Source organism: Anthonomus grandis, chromosome 19, assembly GCF_022605725.1.
Source record: "Anthonomus grandis grandis chromosome 19, icAntGran1.3, whole genome shotgun sequence".
Classification (NCBI taxonomy): domain Eukaryota; kingdom Metazoa; phylum Arthropoda; class Insecta; order Coleoptera; family Curculionidae; genus Anthonomus; species Anthonomus grandis.
In genome coordinates this window covers 6603671-6621344 of record NC_065564.1, presented here as the reverse complement: position 1 = coordinate 6621344, position 17674 = coordinate 6603671, and the positions used below count along the sequence as shown (strand labels likewise).

General features: G+C 35.2%; 2 protein-coding genes across 9 annotated transcripts in view; one reads left to right on the top strand and one right to left on the bottom strand.

The window, feature by feature from the left end:
• Nucleotides 1–188: 188 nt before the first annotated feature.
• Nucleotides 189–2249, top strand: LOC126747254 (cleavage and polyadenylation specificity factor subunit 4). Its single transcript, XM_050455780.1, has 2 exons — nucleotides 189–419; nucleotides 1378–2249. Exons 1-2 carry the CDS (start codon nucleotides 317–319, stop codon nucleotides 2175–2177), a joined length of 903 nt encoding a protein of 300 aa, XP_050311737.1. The 5' UTR covers nucleotides 189–316; the 3' UTR covers nucleotides 2178–2249.
• Nucleotides 2250–7840: 5591 nt separating this feature from the next.
• LOC126747428 (regulating synaptic membrane exocytosis protein 1) overlaps nucleotides 7841–17674 on the bottom strand; it is a 91760-nt gene continuing 81926 nt past the window's right edge. For 7 of the 8 annotated variants that reach the window (XM_050456057.1, XM_050456062.1, XM_050456058.1 and 4 more), the window contains 2 exons: nucleotides 15228–15625; nucleotides 7841–11775 (listed from right to left, as the gene is read on the bottom strand). In XM_050456057.1, the coding sequence (XP_050312014.1) occupies nucleotides 11614–11775; nucleotides 15228–15625 (560 nt within the window). In that variant the 3' untranslated portion in view covers nucleotides 7841–11613. Of the gene's footprint in view, nucleotides 11776–15227; nucleotides 15626–17674 lie in introns of those variants that run through there. The other variant, XM_050456064.1, reaches the window with a different exon arrangement.

Genomic DNA, 17674 nt, shown 5'->3' with positions numbered 1-17674 from the left:
TGTACAGATCTAGGGGGAGAAATAAGACTTTGATTGAAAAACTGAGTTTTCCCTTAACTTATATAGATTCTGAGCTTCTGTTATTGTGCAATCAAGTGAACAAATGTCGTTTAAATTAAACGAAGACCATTGGTTTACGCTGGTGACCACCCGAAGAAGAAGAAGAAGAAGAAGTGACAGCGTTGTCACTGTCACTTCCGTCACAGATGACCTAACCTCATTTTAGTTGTTTATTTACTGCTTGCAAAAAAGTGATTTTTCCACAAAATTGCAGACTCCCTATTAAAAAAACCGCCCTTCTGGTGAAAATTCCAACATGGAGCTCCTTATAGCCAACGTGGAGCATTACAAGTTCGATATAGAAGTTTATCTGGAGGAGCAGTATGGGGCTCTGCCTTTGCCCTTTCCAGGCATGGATAGTAAGTGTTTTTGCTTCCAGAAGTTTATGTTTGAATAGTTTCTTTTATCAGTAATTAAAAAGGCTCATTTTAACGTTATTTTGATTTAAATTGGTTGATAATTCAGTGAGATATTGTTGGTTCTGTTTGACATGTACTCGGACATTTTCTTTTTTGTATTTTTTTGCCTAAATATATAAAATATTTTGTGGTTTCATATAACTGCTCTTTAGTAATGAAATTTTCTTCATTTAATGGTCATTTGCAGTAGAATCAGTCAAGATTTGGCTAAAGTATCGAAGATTTTATGATGGTTATGATTGTACTAGTTCACCCCCAGGCCCTACTCTGTGGCCTTAGTGAGGCCTTTCAAATACCCTCAACTGCCTGGAAGAATAGATTTATTTCTTCGCCTGGAAGAAATACATCTATTTTTCTAGGTAGTTGAATTATAGTTTAGTACACTCTATAACCATAGTGAGTTAGTTTAAAACCCTCTACTGCCTGGAAGAAAGAAGTCTATTGGCATTATTAAATTTCTAGGAAAAGGATAATGAACATTTATTTAGTTAAAAATCCTTTTCTCTAAGGCGTTTTTCATGAGTATTGGTTCAGAATTGGCAAAGTTATCAGTAATTATTGTGAGTCATGATTAACAGAATAACCTCGAGAAATATGAGGTTTAGGAGCAACAATAAATAAACTTGATTGCTCAGGATAAAATAGGCATTTTTTAGAGAACTTTCATTAAAATTACCAAGAATTTGTTGAAAACTTGCCCACATGTTATTGTTTTTTAACCCTCATTTAAATCTGTCATAGTTTGGAAACCAAAAGAGGTAGTGAGATGAAATGAATTGTAATTAAAATTGTCCTTTGAACCCTTGAATTTCTGCGGTGATTGAGGTTGTTTTGGTTAGGAGTCTTGACTGCTTGGAAAACTTCCACAACACTGTTAACTGAAACTCTCCTTTACCAGAATCAACGACAGCGGTGTGCCAGTTCTACCAAACACCCAACGGTTGCCCCAAAAACAACAGCTGCCCCTTCAGACACGTAAGGGGCGACCGCACGATCGTCTGCAAACACTGGCTCCGCGGCCTATGCAAAAAGGGCGACCAGTGCGAGTTCCTGCACGAGTACGACATGACGAAGATGCCCGAGTGCTACTTTTACTCGCGCTTCAACGCGTGCCACAACAAGGAGTGTCCGTTCCTGCACATCGACCCCGAGAGCAAAATCAAAGACTGCCCGTGGTACGACCGCGGGTTCTGCCGTCACGGGCCCCACTGCAGGCACCGTCACGTGAGACGCGTCTTGTGCACCAACTACTTGGCCGGCTTCTGCCCCGAGGGGCCCCGCTGCAAATACATGCACCCGCGGTTCGAGCTGCCCGCGCCCCCCGATCAGAAGCAACAAGACAAAACGAAACCGCCGATCATAATTTGTCACTTTTGTGGGGAGTACGGGCACAAGGCGATCCACTGTAACAAGATGTCGGAGCACCACCATCAGAGGGAGCTGCAGGCGATGATTAATAATGCCCCCGATAAGGGGGTGCAAGGGACCCCGAGGCCTCAATTGAAGAAGCTGGAGGACGTGACGTGTTACAAGTGCGGGGCCAAGGGGCATTACGCGAACAAGTGCCCCAAGGGGCATTTGGCCTTCTTGAGTCAGAAGGCGAACCAGTTGAAGAACGAGAGGTTGAAGCAGCAGCAGTTGCAACAGCAACAGCAGGGCAACGGGGGGGAGAATATCGATGTGGATATGGGGGTTTGAGGGGATTTCTTTAGGTTAAGGTTGTGTATATATATGTGGTCACCTATAATAATAAAATGCATTTTTTTTAAACAGACTTGTTTTATTCCTAGTAGTTTCTTCCTAAACTCTTGCAGATTGAAGGTTAATTCATAATTTTTTAATGGATTTTTTTATGACCTATAATTTTCTTAAAAAGCATTTTTTTCTCAAGCAATTATCTTCTGCAAAAAACCCGTTTTTCATTAATCCTACCCTTACCCCCCACCCACCCCACACAATTTACCAGTAAGAAATTGTTTTAAAAAATTATTTTTTTCCAAAATATAATTTTATTTTTTTTTTTTTTATTAAATTTACGGGAATCCCCATTTTAAAAAATAAATGTACAAAATAGATTATTACATAATAGATAACTTAACCTAGTGAGTTGATACAATGTAAATAAATATATATCTAAGAACTGAGTTGACACCATTACAGCCATAGTCTGCTCAGAGCATTAATCATGCCATTAACCAGCTTAAAGACAAAACCAAGATCAGCGTTCACACGCCTTTTGGCCAATGTATCCAGGTTAAGTCTTACTCTCATGTCCTCACGATGGTACTCGTCAAAGCTAATGCCCATTCTAAATGCAGCACACCGTAAAAATCCATCTTGTACTCTCTCAATCATATCTATTGAATTCTGATATAGAGAAGACCACACTACTGAAGAGAATTCAAGATTAGATCTAACCAGTGAGACATAAAGGAGTCTATAGGCTTGCAGAGAGAGATGTGAACTATACCTGTTTACAGCACCCAACACTCTTAGTCCCTTTAAAGTTATTTTAGAGATGTGATGTACAAATCTCAGATGCTCATCGAACCACACGCCCAAATCCTTGACTACATTTACATACTGCAAGGACTTACCAAGGATACTATATGTAGAATTTAATCTCTATGAAATGATATGTAGCAACACTTGGAAGTATTGAGCCTTAATCCGTTTATCACTGACCACTCACACAAAGCATCAAGGTCTTCCTGAAGTTTGGCTATATCATTCACCTGCTTAATCTGCATGTAGAGCTTCAGGTCATCAGCAAACATACTTACAGAACTATGATTGATCACATTAACAATATCATTCACAAATAGATTGAAGAGCAGAGGGGCACAGTGAGATCCCTGAAGAACCCCTGAGACTACATTAGTAGGTGCAGAAGTACAGCCATGCACCATCACACTCTGAGTTCTTCTTTCTTATTAGAAAACTCTTTAGCCATTTTAAGAGGGAGTCATGAAAACCAGCACTTTCCAACTTGGCCAGCAAGAGACCAAAGTTCACCCTGTCGAAGGCCTCGGAGAAGTCGGTATAGACCGCATCAGTCTGAATCCCCCCCTCCAAAGCCCCCAACAGATCACACTCGTATTGTGGATTTCAACCAAACTGCTGGTTGTGGATTTCCCAGAAGAGAATCCTGACTGTTTTTCACTAATGATTCCTTTGCATTGCCATGTTAGCTGACCGCAAACCAAACTATCAAACAATTTGGCCAATGAGTTTTAAATACATACTCCACGATAATTGGCAATATCCTTCCTATTGCCAGCCTTAAATATCGGCATGATGAAACTGTGCTTCCAAGCTTCTGGGAAGGTAGAGTCCTGTAAAGACATATTAAAGATCATCTGGAGAGGCCTACTAATTGTATAAATACAGTTCTTTAAAAAGACATTAGGTAGATTACTTGGCCCACAGATAAACTTGTTAGGTAATTTCTGGATCTTAGAAAATACCTCCGAGAGAGTGAAGCGTCCAACAATAATATTCTGGGAACCAAATTCAAGAGAATCAGGAATGGGATAAGTAGAGTTGTCGTAAACTGTAGCAAAAAACTTTGCAAACAAATCAGTAATTGCTTCCCTAGACTCTGCCATTTCCCGGCCCAAAAACATCGAATTTGGAAATGCATTGCTCTTTCTTTTGTCATTGACAAACCTCCAAAAGTAACGACTATCATCCACCACTGACTTCTCCACTTTACCAATCTATTCACTAAAGCAACGATCGTGTTCTACTTTACATCGAGATCTAACGGTCGAAAAACGAGCATAAGAGTCAGGTGAGGGAGTAGACGTATATTTTCTGTGCGCAGCCTTCTTTTTACAAATTAAGTCTTTAAGTAAAGGACTAAACCACTTAGGAAAAGATGAAGACCTTAGTCTCTTTTTAGGAACATACAAATCAAGGCAATCCTGTAAAATATCATTTAACTTACCCGCAGCACCATCAAAATTCATACTCCAATTAATAGCCCCCAAATGAAAGTTAATAGCCCCAAAGTCGGCATTCCGAAAATCGAAATAAAATTCATCAAGCATTAGTGAAGATGAGTCAGTTTGAATATTAATATGATAAGAAACGTGGTGCAAACTATTACTAAAAATGCAGTCAACAGCAGCTGAAATATTAACATTATGCAAATCAGAAAATACTAAATCTAAAAATGTGTTTCTGTTATTTGGTACGTTATTATATTGAAACATATTATGATAAGAAAACATTTCAGCTAATACTCGGGCTGGATAGTGTTCATTGCAAGCTACACAAACCCCATCAACATCATTTGACCAAACCGCCTCAGGTAGGTTGTAATCACCGAACACCAGCACCGATGATTGTTGGTAACTTTTACAGATTTCATGAACTGACATCCCATGTAACTCGTACTTATCGCGTGTAGCACTTGGTAGAATATACACTCCACCAAAAACAAATGACTTCTTGCAAATATTTACTTCTACGTATACTTGCTCCACTAAGATGTAAGGAGTAGCAATTTTTCTAGATCTAAATTTATTACGAACTGCTATAAGCACCCCACCACCTCTAATCTTTGTACTTGATTCCAGGGTACGGTCAGTGCGGTAGATGGTATACCCAGGCACAAGGATTTCACTGTCAGAGATATCCTCATTCAACCAAGTCTCAACTAGGATTATGACAGTCAGTTAAATAGTAATAGTTAACAGTAGATAGTTAAATAGTCAGACAGCTGCACTCCGTGATGAAATTGTTCAATTTTAGTGCGCATACCACCAACATTTTCGCAGTAGAGGCTTAATCGTTTTTTGAGTTGTTATCACTATTTTGAGACCTCACATTTTTCAACAGCACGATCTTGGGCACTCCTCTAATGCACTTGATTACCAGATTTTGTTCTCCATTATTAAGGCGATTCGAAAGAGTAAGCTTTAGTTCCTTAAACTGCTTTCTCTGGAGAAAAGTCTGATCAGGACTTAATTTAACACCAGTGTCACTATACACTCTGCTCCTCAAAATCTTCAATGCCCCACTTGTTCATTAGCAAGAACAGCCTTGATAGGTCTCACTCCTGTACCCCTCTTCCCAACACGGAAAACTCTACTAATTTGATCCTCTAATCTGTCCTCCACCACGTTCTGAAGCAAGCTTCTAACTTTGTTCGTATCAAACGCCACTCTCTCTCTAGCATCCTCAGATGTCGACTCAGTCACATTGTACAGCATGATGTTCTTAGATCGCCTCTTTCGCTCTTCAAATTCCTAAAAAAAATCGCCACCTGTATCTGAGGCAATAAGTGCTCTGTTTTCACCTTCACTCTGAGAATTAGATCTAGAAAAGGCTACTTGGAGGTCACTTACCGCCCGTTTCAAACAAATTTAATATCAAAGGGATTTGAATGAAACTTTACACAGATAATAGAAAATGTCTTACTATTATTTTGAAACTAAAATTATGTAAATTGAAGCATTAAAACGCCAGTTATAGGCCAGCGTACCCAAAACAATTTTTCGAGTTTTGCTATACCGGGACGCCATTTACAAAAACTTGAATAAAAAAATTTATATCAGAGGAATTTGATTGAAACTTCATAGAGATAATAAAAAGTATCTCAGAATTAATTTAAAAATAAAATTATGCCAATTGGAGTATTTAAACGCGAGTTATAGGCCAGCGAACCCAAAACAATTATTCTAGTTTTGCTATATCGAGACGCAGTTTACAAAAACTTGAATAAAAAATTTAATATCAAAGGGATTTGAATGGAACTTTACAGAGATAATAAAAAATGCCCCAGTATTAATTACAAAGTAATTGGAGCATTTAAACGCGAGTTATAAGCCAGCGAACCCAAAACAATTACTCTAGTTTTGCTATACCGGGAGGCCATTTACAAAAACTTGAATAAAAAAATTTATATCGAAGGGATCTGAATGAAATTTCATAAAGATATTCAAAAATGTCCTAGTATTAATTTAAAACTAAAATTATGTAAATTAAAGCATTAAAACGCGAGTTTTAGGCCAGTGAACCCAAAACAATTTACAAAAACTTGAATAAAAAATTTAATTTCAAAGGGATTTGAATAAAATTTTATAGAGATATTAAAAAATGTCCCGGTATTAATTTAAAACTAAAATTATGTAAATTAAAGCATTAAAACGCCAGTTATAGGCCAGCGTACCCAAAACAATTATTTTAGTTTTGCTATACCGGGACGCCATTTACAAAAACTTGAATAAAAAAATGTAATTTCAAAGGGATTTGAATGAAATTTCATAGAGTTATTAAAAAATGTCCTAGTATTAATTTAAAACTAAAATTATGTAAATTGGAGCATTTAAACGCGAGTTATAGGCCAGCGTACCCAAAACAATTTTTTGAGTTTTGCTATACCGGGAGGCCATTTACAAAAACTTGAATAAAAAATTTAATTTCAAAGGGATTTAAATGAAATTTCATAGTGTTATGGAAAAATGTCCTAGTATTAATTTAAGACTAAATTTATGTCAATTGGAGCATTAAAACGCCAGTTATAGGCCAGCGTACCCAAAACAATTTTTCGAGTTTTGCTATACCGGGAGGCCATTTACAAAAACTTAAATAAAAAATTTAATTTCTAAGCGATTTGAATGAAATTTCATACAGATATTAAAAAATGTCTTAGTATTAATTTAAAACTAAAATTATGTAAATTGGAGCATTAAAACGCGAGTTATAGGCCAGTGAACCCAAAACAATTATTCTAGTTTTGCTATATCGAGACGCCATTCACAAAAACTTGAATAAAAAAATTTATATTGAAGTGGTTTGAATGAAATTTCATAGAGATATTAAAAAATGTCCCAGTATTAATTTAAATTTAAAATTATGTCAATTGGAGCATTTAAAAGTGAGTTATAGGCCAGCAAACTCAAAACAATTACTCTAGTTTGGCTATACCGGGACGCCATTTACATAAACTTGAATAAAAAAAATTATATTAAAGGGATTTGAATGAAATTTCATAGAGATATTAAAAAATGTCTCAGTATTAATTTAAAACTAAAATTATGTCGATTGGAGTATTTAAACGCGACTTATAGACCAGTGAACCCAAAACAATTTTTCGAGTTTTATTATATCGGATTATATTAAACATATAAAATGTCTCACAATAAATTGGACTTTGGATATTGGATAGGAACCGTGATTTCCCTCTCTCCCCAATAAAACCCCCGTACAAAAACCAAATATTTTTATTTCTTTGATATCCATCTCTTATATACGATTAATACAATATAATTTATGTAATATATGACCAACACAATTTATATAATTATATAATTATCTCAATATAATTTATATAATTATCTCATATGATTTATATAATTATCTCAATATAATTTAACAAAAATAATTCGGTTTAACTTACACTCATTAAATATAATATTTCCATCTGCCTAAATATAATTTTGTATAAATTATATGTATATATATATATAGATAAACAGTGCGATAAAATCAATACAAAATCAACAGGTAAGTAGGTGCTTTTTTCGAGACACCCTGTATATAGAAAAGTGTGAAATTGACTTTATATTGAATTTATTCGCGACTGTGTGTACAGAGTGGCCTAAATGTTACCCAGGGGTAAATGTTCTTCAGGGGTTGATGATGGTATTTGAAGAACGAAACGTCGAGTTTTATTTTTAATTATCTTTATCTCGGGCATTATTTGCTTTAGAAGTTCGTCTTTGCTTAGCTCTTTAATGTGTGATGGGTATATTTTATTTTAAATCACTTTAAAATGCCATTAAAATATCTACCCTTCTTTGTCTAACACATTAAATTAGCCATAAGTTGTCCTCTCTCATACTCACAATAAACGCGGGTAATTTGAATTTAATTTGGATTTTTAACAGTACAATGTGTCTGAGAGAAACAAGCTTAGGGCAAAAACCACGAGAGAAACAAGGACCGATAAATCATTAATTTAATTTTTATTATTTTTCATAGAATAAAATGGAAAATCCAGCATCGTATTTAAAAAATTGAAACTGTAAAAAATTTAAAAATATTTTTTTTTAATACGGTTCTGGAATTTTTATCTTACGTTTTATTTTACAGTCCTCTTTGTTTGACACGTTTAATTAGCCATAAGTTTGTCTCTGTCATGCTAAGAATAAGCGCGGGTAATTTAAATTAAATTTGAATTTTTTACAGTACAATGTGCTCGAAAGAGATAGACTTATGGCGAAAACCACAAGACAGACAAGGATCGGCAAAAAATTAATTTAAATTGCATTATTTTTCATAGAATTTTTTTTTTAAATTATTGTTTGATAAAAAAATTAAATAGAAAATCCAGTGGCAGAATAATTTTTTAAAAAATATACAATTTTGTTCTTTTTTTAAATACGCCCCTGGAATTGTTTTTATTGTGTTTTTTGGGCGACATGAAAACAAAATTTAAAATAAGTATACAGCCCTCTTTGTTTGATACATATAATTAGCCATAAGCTTACGGCTAATTGTCTTTGTCGTATTCGTTATGCTTAAAAAAAACGCGGAAAATTTAAATTAAATTTGGTTTTCTTACAGTACAATGCACTTGAAAGAGATAGACTTATGGCTAAAATCACGAGACAGACAAGGATATATCTGTAACTTCAGTTCTTTTATTTTGAATATATTTTTTTTTTAATTATAATCCAGAATGGCATTTAAAAAATTAAAGTTTCAAAAAAAATTCAAGAAAATAAAAAATTCCTTCTTTTTTAAATACGCCCCTGGAATTTTTATTTTTAGTCTTATTTGGGCGGCGTAACAACAAAATGTCAAAGAAATATACACCCCTCCCCGTCTAACACATTTAATTGGCCATAAGTTTGTCTCTGTCGCACCCATTAAGCTGCAAAAAAGACCCGGGAAGTTTGAATCCATAGCACATAGAATAATAATAATGATGATGATGGTTTCTTGGGAACGAAACGTCCGATTTTAAAAGTAAAACCACCATTTTTTAAAAAATAAAAAATCATAGAATTTGGGCCACCCTGCATAAAACGAAAACATTGTAACTTCAATCAAACTCTATTTTTCATATATATATAAACTATGGTGGCACAACTATAGTCACATTTATATAATAATAATAATAATAATAATAATAATATATATTTCTTTGCTGATTGTTGTTATTAAACCCAATATACAGGGTGTCCTAAATAGCGTCTATCTATCTGGGACACACTGTATACTGAGTGGTCACTACTGGAAATGGAAGATATACAAGAGGAGTAGGGAGGGGGAGAGAAAAGGTAACCTATTCAAGTACAAAATAATCACAAGATTGTCGTCACTATAACATTCGAGATATGTCGTCACAGTGATGATGATGATGATGTTGGCTATATAGACTATAAATAGTAAATAGATTGTCATTGGTTAAAGTTAGGCCATAAAAGAGAATTTACAATTTTTAAATTTTCCTTTTTTTGTTTTTTAGAAACTGACGCTACTGTATATTAAGACGAGGGTGGGGGTGCCCAAGTTAATTTACATTAAATATTTGCAAAATTTAAAAAAAATAGAAAGAAAATCAAGGGTAAGACAGCTACGCTCCTAATACATAATTTTTTTCATTTTAATTTTTTTATTTTTTCGTTTAATTCTAAGGTCTAAGTTTTGGTGTTTGTCCCTTACAGTAAAGTGTTCTTAAAAAAAGCACAATTTGGCAACGTTTAGGGGGCGAAAACCTTAGAGGGGGAATTCTCTTGAGTCCTTGGTTTATTTGCTTATACAAAAAGGCCCCTAAAAGTCGCTTTTTAGTAAGGGGCACCTTTTCGAGACACTCTGTATATTAGTAGAGGAGTTTTATGAAGTTTTCAGTAGTAGATAGCACAATGAATATTTAAATAAAAAATTGTTTAGAAGTTCAATTGTAGGATACAGACTTATGGAGAACCTAGTCTTTAAATGAAATAATTGTTTTTCATATAAAAATTGATAAAATATTCTCCACTGAACAAGTTTTCATGATTTTCTCAGAATAAATAGAAAAAGGTCTGGTGGAAATATTAAAAGAGAAATCAGATCGATCTGAGCACTAGAAGTACAGTTATGAGGCAAATTACCCGGGACATTCAAATTTCCCGCTTGATTTTTAAAAAAAATTATTAAAAAATCTTCTAGTGAATGGATTGTCACAATTTTTTCAGAATAAATAGAAAGAGGTCTGGTGAAAATATTAAAATAAAAATCAGATCGATCTGAGTACTGGAAGTAAAGTTATGAGGCAAATTACCCGGGACATTCAAATTTCCCGCCGGATTTTTCAGAAAAAAATTATTAAAAAATTTTCTACTAAATGGATTTTCACAATTTTCTCAGAATAAATAGAAAGAGGTCTGGTGAAAATATTAAAAGAAAAATCAGATCGGTCTGAGTACTGGAAGTGAAGTTATGGCGCAAATTACCCGGGACATTCAAATTTCCCGCTGGATTTTGTCAAATAAATTTAATAAAAAATCTTCCACTGGGTCGATTTTCATGATTTTTTCTGCAAAAGCAACAGAAAGTTTCTGAGAAACTTTTAAAATAAAAATAAAAATTCTCTGAATAACGGAAGTGAAGCTATGAGGCAAAATACGCGAAGCTTTCATAAAAAATTAAGTTGAATAAAAAAACCGTCTAGTTCATGAATTTTCACGGTTTTTCCAGCAAATTTTAGACGTTACCCTACAGATACATCAGGGACACTAACTCCCACACGAAAACTTTCCTTTAGGCCCCTAAGACGCCCCCAAACGTCCAAATTGCGTAAAAAAGAACAGGGATAATTTCAAAATAAAAAACAGCAGAGGGTTACAGGAAGTTCCATATATAAGTATATATATATATATAAATATATATACATATACAAGCGATATCAAGTTCATCCCTAATAAATATCTACACGACGACGACAGCGAAGGGTAAGAGGTTTGGAGAGGGAGGGGGTTAATAAATTTTGGTCCATCTTCTTGGAGCATCATGTCTTCTTCTTCCCTCGAGCGAGAAAGAGACAAACAAACGTTCAATTTGCCCGCAAATTAAAACGTCTCTCTCTCTCGCTCTACGGGAACTCGTCGTCGCTCTCTTCGGGTGCGCGCGCAGGTCAAGGCGAGTCGTTCGAGTCGCTCCCGAGGGAGTTGATCGGGAACAGGGGGTACCAGCCGACCACCAGGTGGGTGAGGGTGAGGGAGTCCAGGGAGATCTCCGCGCCCCCCAGACCCTGGTTGTGCTCGAACCCCGACTGACGTTCCCACAGCATCACCACCTTCGACACGAAATACACGTTTGCGCACGCGTGGTGACTTGCAAACCATGCAACTACGCATGCTCGTTCGGTCCAAAGTCCGTTTTAACGAATTATGTAAATTTCATGCAAACATTTGCAACAAACGTGCAATATAATGGCAAATTAAAAAAAAAATCAGTAAGCAAGCGGTGAGATGTAAGAAATAGCAACATGGCCAAGAGATCCTCAGCAGAATTCCTCAAAATGTTTTTTGAGTAACTCTCAAAAGTGTCTCTATATGAAAGTTAGTATTTGCAAATTTATTGTCACATAGGACTATGTCTGGGATATCTGAGCATAACTCAAAAAGTAGTTAAGCTACAGGAATTCTTTATACATGAACTTATGCCTTAAGAATTGTTTCAACTTCTAGTAAAAACCTCATAAAAATCCTTAAAATATTTTTTAAGTTATGGTGGATTGAAGTTGGAAGTTATGAAAAAAAAATTATATAAAAAGACCTTAACAAAAACCGCTTTAGATCGTTAAATTTTGCACGTAAGATCATGTTTTAGGCACCAAAATGTTCCTTAAAGATCCCACTTTACTCCCCTAAAAAATTACCAGAATCCCTCGAAACGTTTTTGAGTTTCACTCAAAACTGTCTCTAAATGAAGGTAAGTACTTCCAAATTTTTTGTGACTGGGTCCATATATGGTATATCTGAGCCTAACTTAGAAAATAGTTGAGTTACTAAAATTCTTCATATATCAAAATATTCCCTAAGGAATTTTGCAACTTGTAGTAAAAACCTCATCAAAATCCCTTAAGCACTTATTGAGTTATCGTGGATAGAAGTTGGATCTTTATAAGAAAAAATTACATAAATAGAGCCTAACTAAAACTGCTCTAGATCGTTAAATTTTGCACGCAAAATCATGTTTTAGGCACTAAAATGATCCTTGAAGATTCCACTTTACTTTCCTAAAAAATTACCAGAATCTCTAGAAACGTTTTTGAATTTCACTCAAAAGTGTCTCTATATGAAAGTTAGTACTTCCAAATTTATCGCGATTGAGTCCATGTATGGTATATCTGAGCCTAACTTAGAAAATAGTTGAGTTACTAAAATTCTTCATATATCAAAATATTCCCTAAGGAATTTTGCAACTTGTAGTAAAAACCTCATCAAAATCCCTTAAGCACTTATTGAGTTATCGTCGATAGAAGTTGGATCTTTATAGGAAAAAATTATATAAATAGAGCCTAACTAAAACTGCTCTAGATCGTTAAATTTTGCACCTAAAATGATGCTTTATGTACCAAATTTATCCTTGAGGATCCCACTTTACTCCCCTAAAAATCTCTCAAAATGTTTTTGAGTAACACCTAAAAGTGTCTCTATATGAAAGTTAATCTTTTCAAGTTTATTATCACGTAGGTCCATATCTGGTATATCTGAGCCTAACTCAGAAACTACTTAAGCTTGAGGAATTATTTATTTACCCAATTACTCTGTAAGAGTCCCTTTAACTTTTAGTAAAAACCTCATAAAAATCCTTAAAATATTTTTTAAGTTATGGCGGATTGAAGTTGGAACTTATGAGAAAAAAATGATATAAAAAGACCTTAACGAAAACCGCTCTAGACCGTTAAATTTTGCACCTAAGATCATGTTTTAGGCACCAAAATGTTCCTTAAAGATCCCACTTTACTCCCCTAAAAAATTACCAGAATCCCTCAAAACGTTTTTGAGTTTCACTCAAAAGTGTCTCTAAATGAAGGTAAGTACTTCCAAATTTTTTGTGACTGGGTCCATGTATGGTATATCCGAGACTAACTTAGAAAATAGTTGAGTTACTAAAATTCTTTATATATCAAAATATTTCCTAAGGAATTTTGCAACTTGTGGTAAAAACCTCATCAAAATCCCTTAAACACTTATTCAGTTATCGTGGATAGAAGTTGGATCTTTATAAGAAAAAATTACACAAATAGAGCCTAACTAAAACTGCTCCAGATCGTTAAATTTTGCACGTAAAATCATGTTTTAGGCACTAAAATGATCCTTGAAGATCCCACTTTACTTTCCTAAAAAATTATTAGAATCTCTAGAAACGTTTTTGAATTTCACTCAAAAGTGTCTCTATATGCAAGTTAGTACTTCCAAATTTACTGTGACTGGGTCCATGTATGGTATATCCGAGCCTAACTTAGAAAATAGTTGAGTTACTAAAATTCTTCATATACCAAAATATTCCCTAAGGAATTTTGCAACTTGTAGTAAAAACCTCATCAAAATCCCTTAAACACTTATAGAGTTATCGTGGATAGAAGTTGGATCTTTATAAGAAAAAATTACACAAATAGAGCCTAACTAAAACTGCCCTAGATCGTTAAATTTTGCACTTAAAATTACGCTTTATATACCAGATTTATCCTTGAGGATCCCACTTTACTCCTCTAAAAAATTACGAGGATCCCTCAAAATGATTTTGAGTAAGACCTAAAAGTGTCTCTATGAAATTTAATATTTTCAAATTTATTATCACATAGTTCTATATCTGGTATATCTGAGCCTAACTCAGAAACTACTCAAGCTTGAGGAATTATTTATTCACCAAATTACTCGGTAAGAGTTGCTTTAATTTCTAGTAAGAACCTCATAAAAATCCCTCAAAGACTTTTTGAGTTATCATGGATAGAAGTTTGAGTAACACTTAAAACTGTCTAAAAAATGCCTCGACCAAAAGTCCGATACCCTATCAAATCTTTTAGCGAATACGACGTTTCGTATATCAAATTACTCTTCAGGCATCACCGCATCTTTATATTAATGAATCATAGACATGTCTTTGGAAGTTTAGAGAGACATGCAAAAATATACAAGCACAAAAAAAAATAAGAAGATATTCCCATCTCTGTCATACACGTTATTTTCGCTAAAGATACCGTTAAGAAAACTGAATTAATTTTTCTGCAACGGTCCAAAGCCGTATGCCAACATCTCACCGCTTGTAAATTTCATTTTTATAAATCGACGTTAAGCCAACATCTCACTGCTTAAAAACCGCTACTGTCACGACACACTAAAAGGCACAAAAAGCTAGCGGTGAGTTGTATGTAAGCCCCGCCCTTCTGCGTACAACGTTGCGCATCCGTAAATTAAAAAATCGTAAACGCGTGAAACCCGCATTTAACGACGAAAAAAATTAATAAAAAATCTTCTGCTAAATGGATTTTTACGATTTTTCTGTGAAAGTAAGAAAAAGGTTCCAGGAAACTTTTAAAGTAAAAATGAAAGTGATCCAACCACTGGAAGTGAAGTTATAAAGCAAATTACCAGGGACATTCAAATTTCCCGCCGGATTTTACAACAAAATTCCATAAAAAATCTTCTACTGCGCCGATTTTCGTGATTTTTTCTAGAGAAGCTACTGTCGCAAAGCACAAAACTCTAAAAAAGCCAAAAAGCAACAAAAACGACTTACCAGACTCCTACCGAGCACGTCGCACGCCTGATACTTCAACGTCTGCCTGAACTGCGGCTCGCACGAGTGCCTGCTCACCCTCGTCTTCTTCTTCTGCAACCATCTCTCTCCCTCTCGCAGGTAACACTTGACGTAAGTATCCGGGGGTGAGATTTTATTGGGGATGTGACGCGCGCACACCACCTCCACCTCCAACTGTCCCTTGGTCATCAGCAGGCCCAGTTTGATCTCCACCGGTTTCGTGCCGCTCAACTTGAACCCTCGCGGTTTTATTTGACCGGGGCCGAGGTGGGGGGGCGAAGAGCGTTCGGGACTGCTCGGCGGACTTGCGCACGGCAGCTCGACGATTTCCATGACGCTGCGCTTGCGCTGAGTCGCGGGCACGGCCGTGCTCGAACCTGTTCGAGAATGTTCGTGAACGTGTGTGGCGCCATCTTTGGGCTCGCTTTTGACCGATTAGTTTGTTAAAGAATGAACTATACTACTACGTGTCAGAACGGTATAGAGTGATAAAACCGCTTTAGGATGCTTAAAGAGTATTAAGTCAAGGGTGATCCGCCAGTAGAGTATGCCACTGTCTGTACTCTTGGACATGGTTTCCAAAAAACTGGATAAAATAGCTTCTAGTGCATGGATTTTTATGATTTTTTCAATTGAAGCTTTAAAACAGTCCAAAGAATCTTCTAAAGCAAAAATAAAGCTGATCTGAACATTAGAAGTGGAGTTATGGCTCTTTATCTGAAACTGTCTTTTCTTCCTCCTGAAACTGTCTTTTCTCTTGGACATAATTTCCAAAAAAAATGGAAATCACAAATTCTAATGCATCAATTTTTATGATTTTTTCAACAGAAGCTAAAAAAATGTCCAAAGAATCATTGAAAGCAAAAATTAAGCTGATCCGAGCATTAGAATTGGAGTTATGCCTCTTTGTCTGAAACTATCCTTCCCAATGGACATGATTTCCAAAAAAATAGATAAAATAGCTTTTGATGTATCGATTTTTGTGATTTTTTAGCAGAAGATAAAGAACAGTCCAGAGAACTTTTAAAACAAAAATGAAGGTGATCTGAACACTAGAAGTGAAGTTATGACTCTTTATCTAGGGCTGTGTTTCCTTACTCCTGAAACTGTTTGTCCCCTTGGACACAATTTCCAAAAATTTGGATAAAACAGCTTTTGATGCATCGATTTTTGTGATTTTTCAGCACAAGGTAAAAAACAGACCAAGGAAACTTTTAAAATAAAAATAAAGCTGACCTGAGTACTAGAAGTGGAGTTCTGGCTCTTCATCTAAAACTGCCTTAACTTCCTTTTGAAACTGTCTACTCTCTTGGACCTGACTTCCAAAAACCTGGATAAAATAGCTTCTAGTGCATGAATTTTCGTGATTTTTTCAATAGAAGCTGGAAAACACTCCAATGTACCTTTTGACTTAAAAATCATTTAAATCCGAACACTAGAAGTGGAGTTATGACCCAAGTTACCTAGACTGTCCTAATTTTCAAAAACTTGAATTAAAACTTTCTAATGTACGGATTATTGTGATTTTTTCATTGAAAGCTGTAGGATATTCTCCAAGGAGCCTTTTAACATAAAAACCATTACAATCTATGCTTCAAATATTCCAGGAGCACCAAGTGATCGTGTTCCAAGATTTCGTAGTAGTAATTTTTTATTAGTGCTGTATTTCAGACATTTAAAGTAGCTTTTAATACCAGAATAAAAGGAAATAAATAACTGGAATAAATGAGAAATTACTTCAAAGTCCAAGGACCTGTACGGGTCTCAACAACTCGGAAGAAATTAACGATTTTTCCAATATGGCTTCAAGTACTATCGCAAAGAAAGAAGTTCATGGAATAGACTGGAAACCGTGTAATTACGTCCAATATCTGGAATAAAACGTGATTGTATTCCAGACTTTTGGAGAAACTAAAGGTCCTTTTCTAGGTCTTTGACGCCATTTTGAATATTGGAATAAAAGGAAATTTGACTCTAAATGTCTGGAATAAATAAAAAACAGTCCAAAGAATTTTTTCAAGTCAAACATGACGTGGGTCCGAGCTCTAGACGTCGAGTTATGGCACTTTACCTAAAACTGCCTTTTCCAATAGACATGATTTCTGAAATCCTGGATAAAACAGCTTCCAATGCATCGATTGTCACGGATTTTTTAATAAAAACTTAAAACACTCCAAAGAATCTATTAATGCAAAAATGAAGCTGATCTGAGCATTAGAAGTAGAGTTATTGGTCTTCAACTAAAACTATCGACCCTTCCTCCTGAAACTGTCTTTTTTCTTGGACATGATTTCCAAAAAAATGGATAAGAGAGCTTCTAATGCTTGGATTTTCGTGACTTTTTCAACGGAAACTGGAGAATACTCCAAGGTACCTTTTGACACAAAAACCATGCCAATAGAACTGTCCTTCACTTTTGGACCTGA

Bases quoted from the DNA above. Each gene is read 5' to 3' on its own strand.
- LOC126747254 (XM_050455780.1), top strand. From the start codon at position 317: ATGGAGCTCCTTATAGCCAACGTGGAGCATTACAAGTTCGATATAGAA. The intron at 420-1,377 runs GTAAGTGTTTTT...CTCCTTTACCAG, and splicing joins GCCCTTTCCAGGCATGGATA to AATCAACGACAGCGGTGTGC.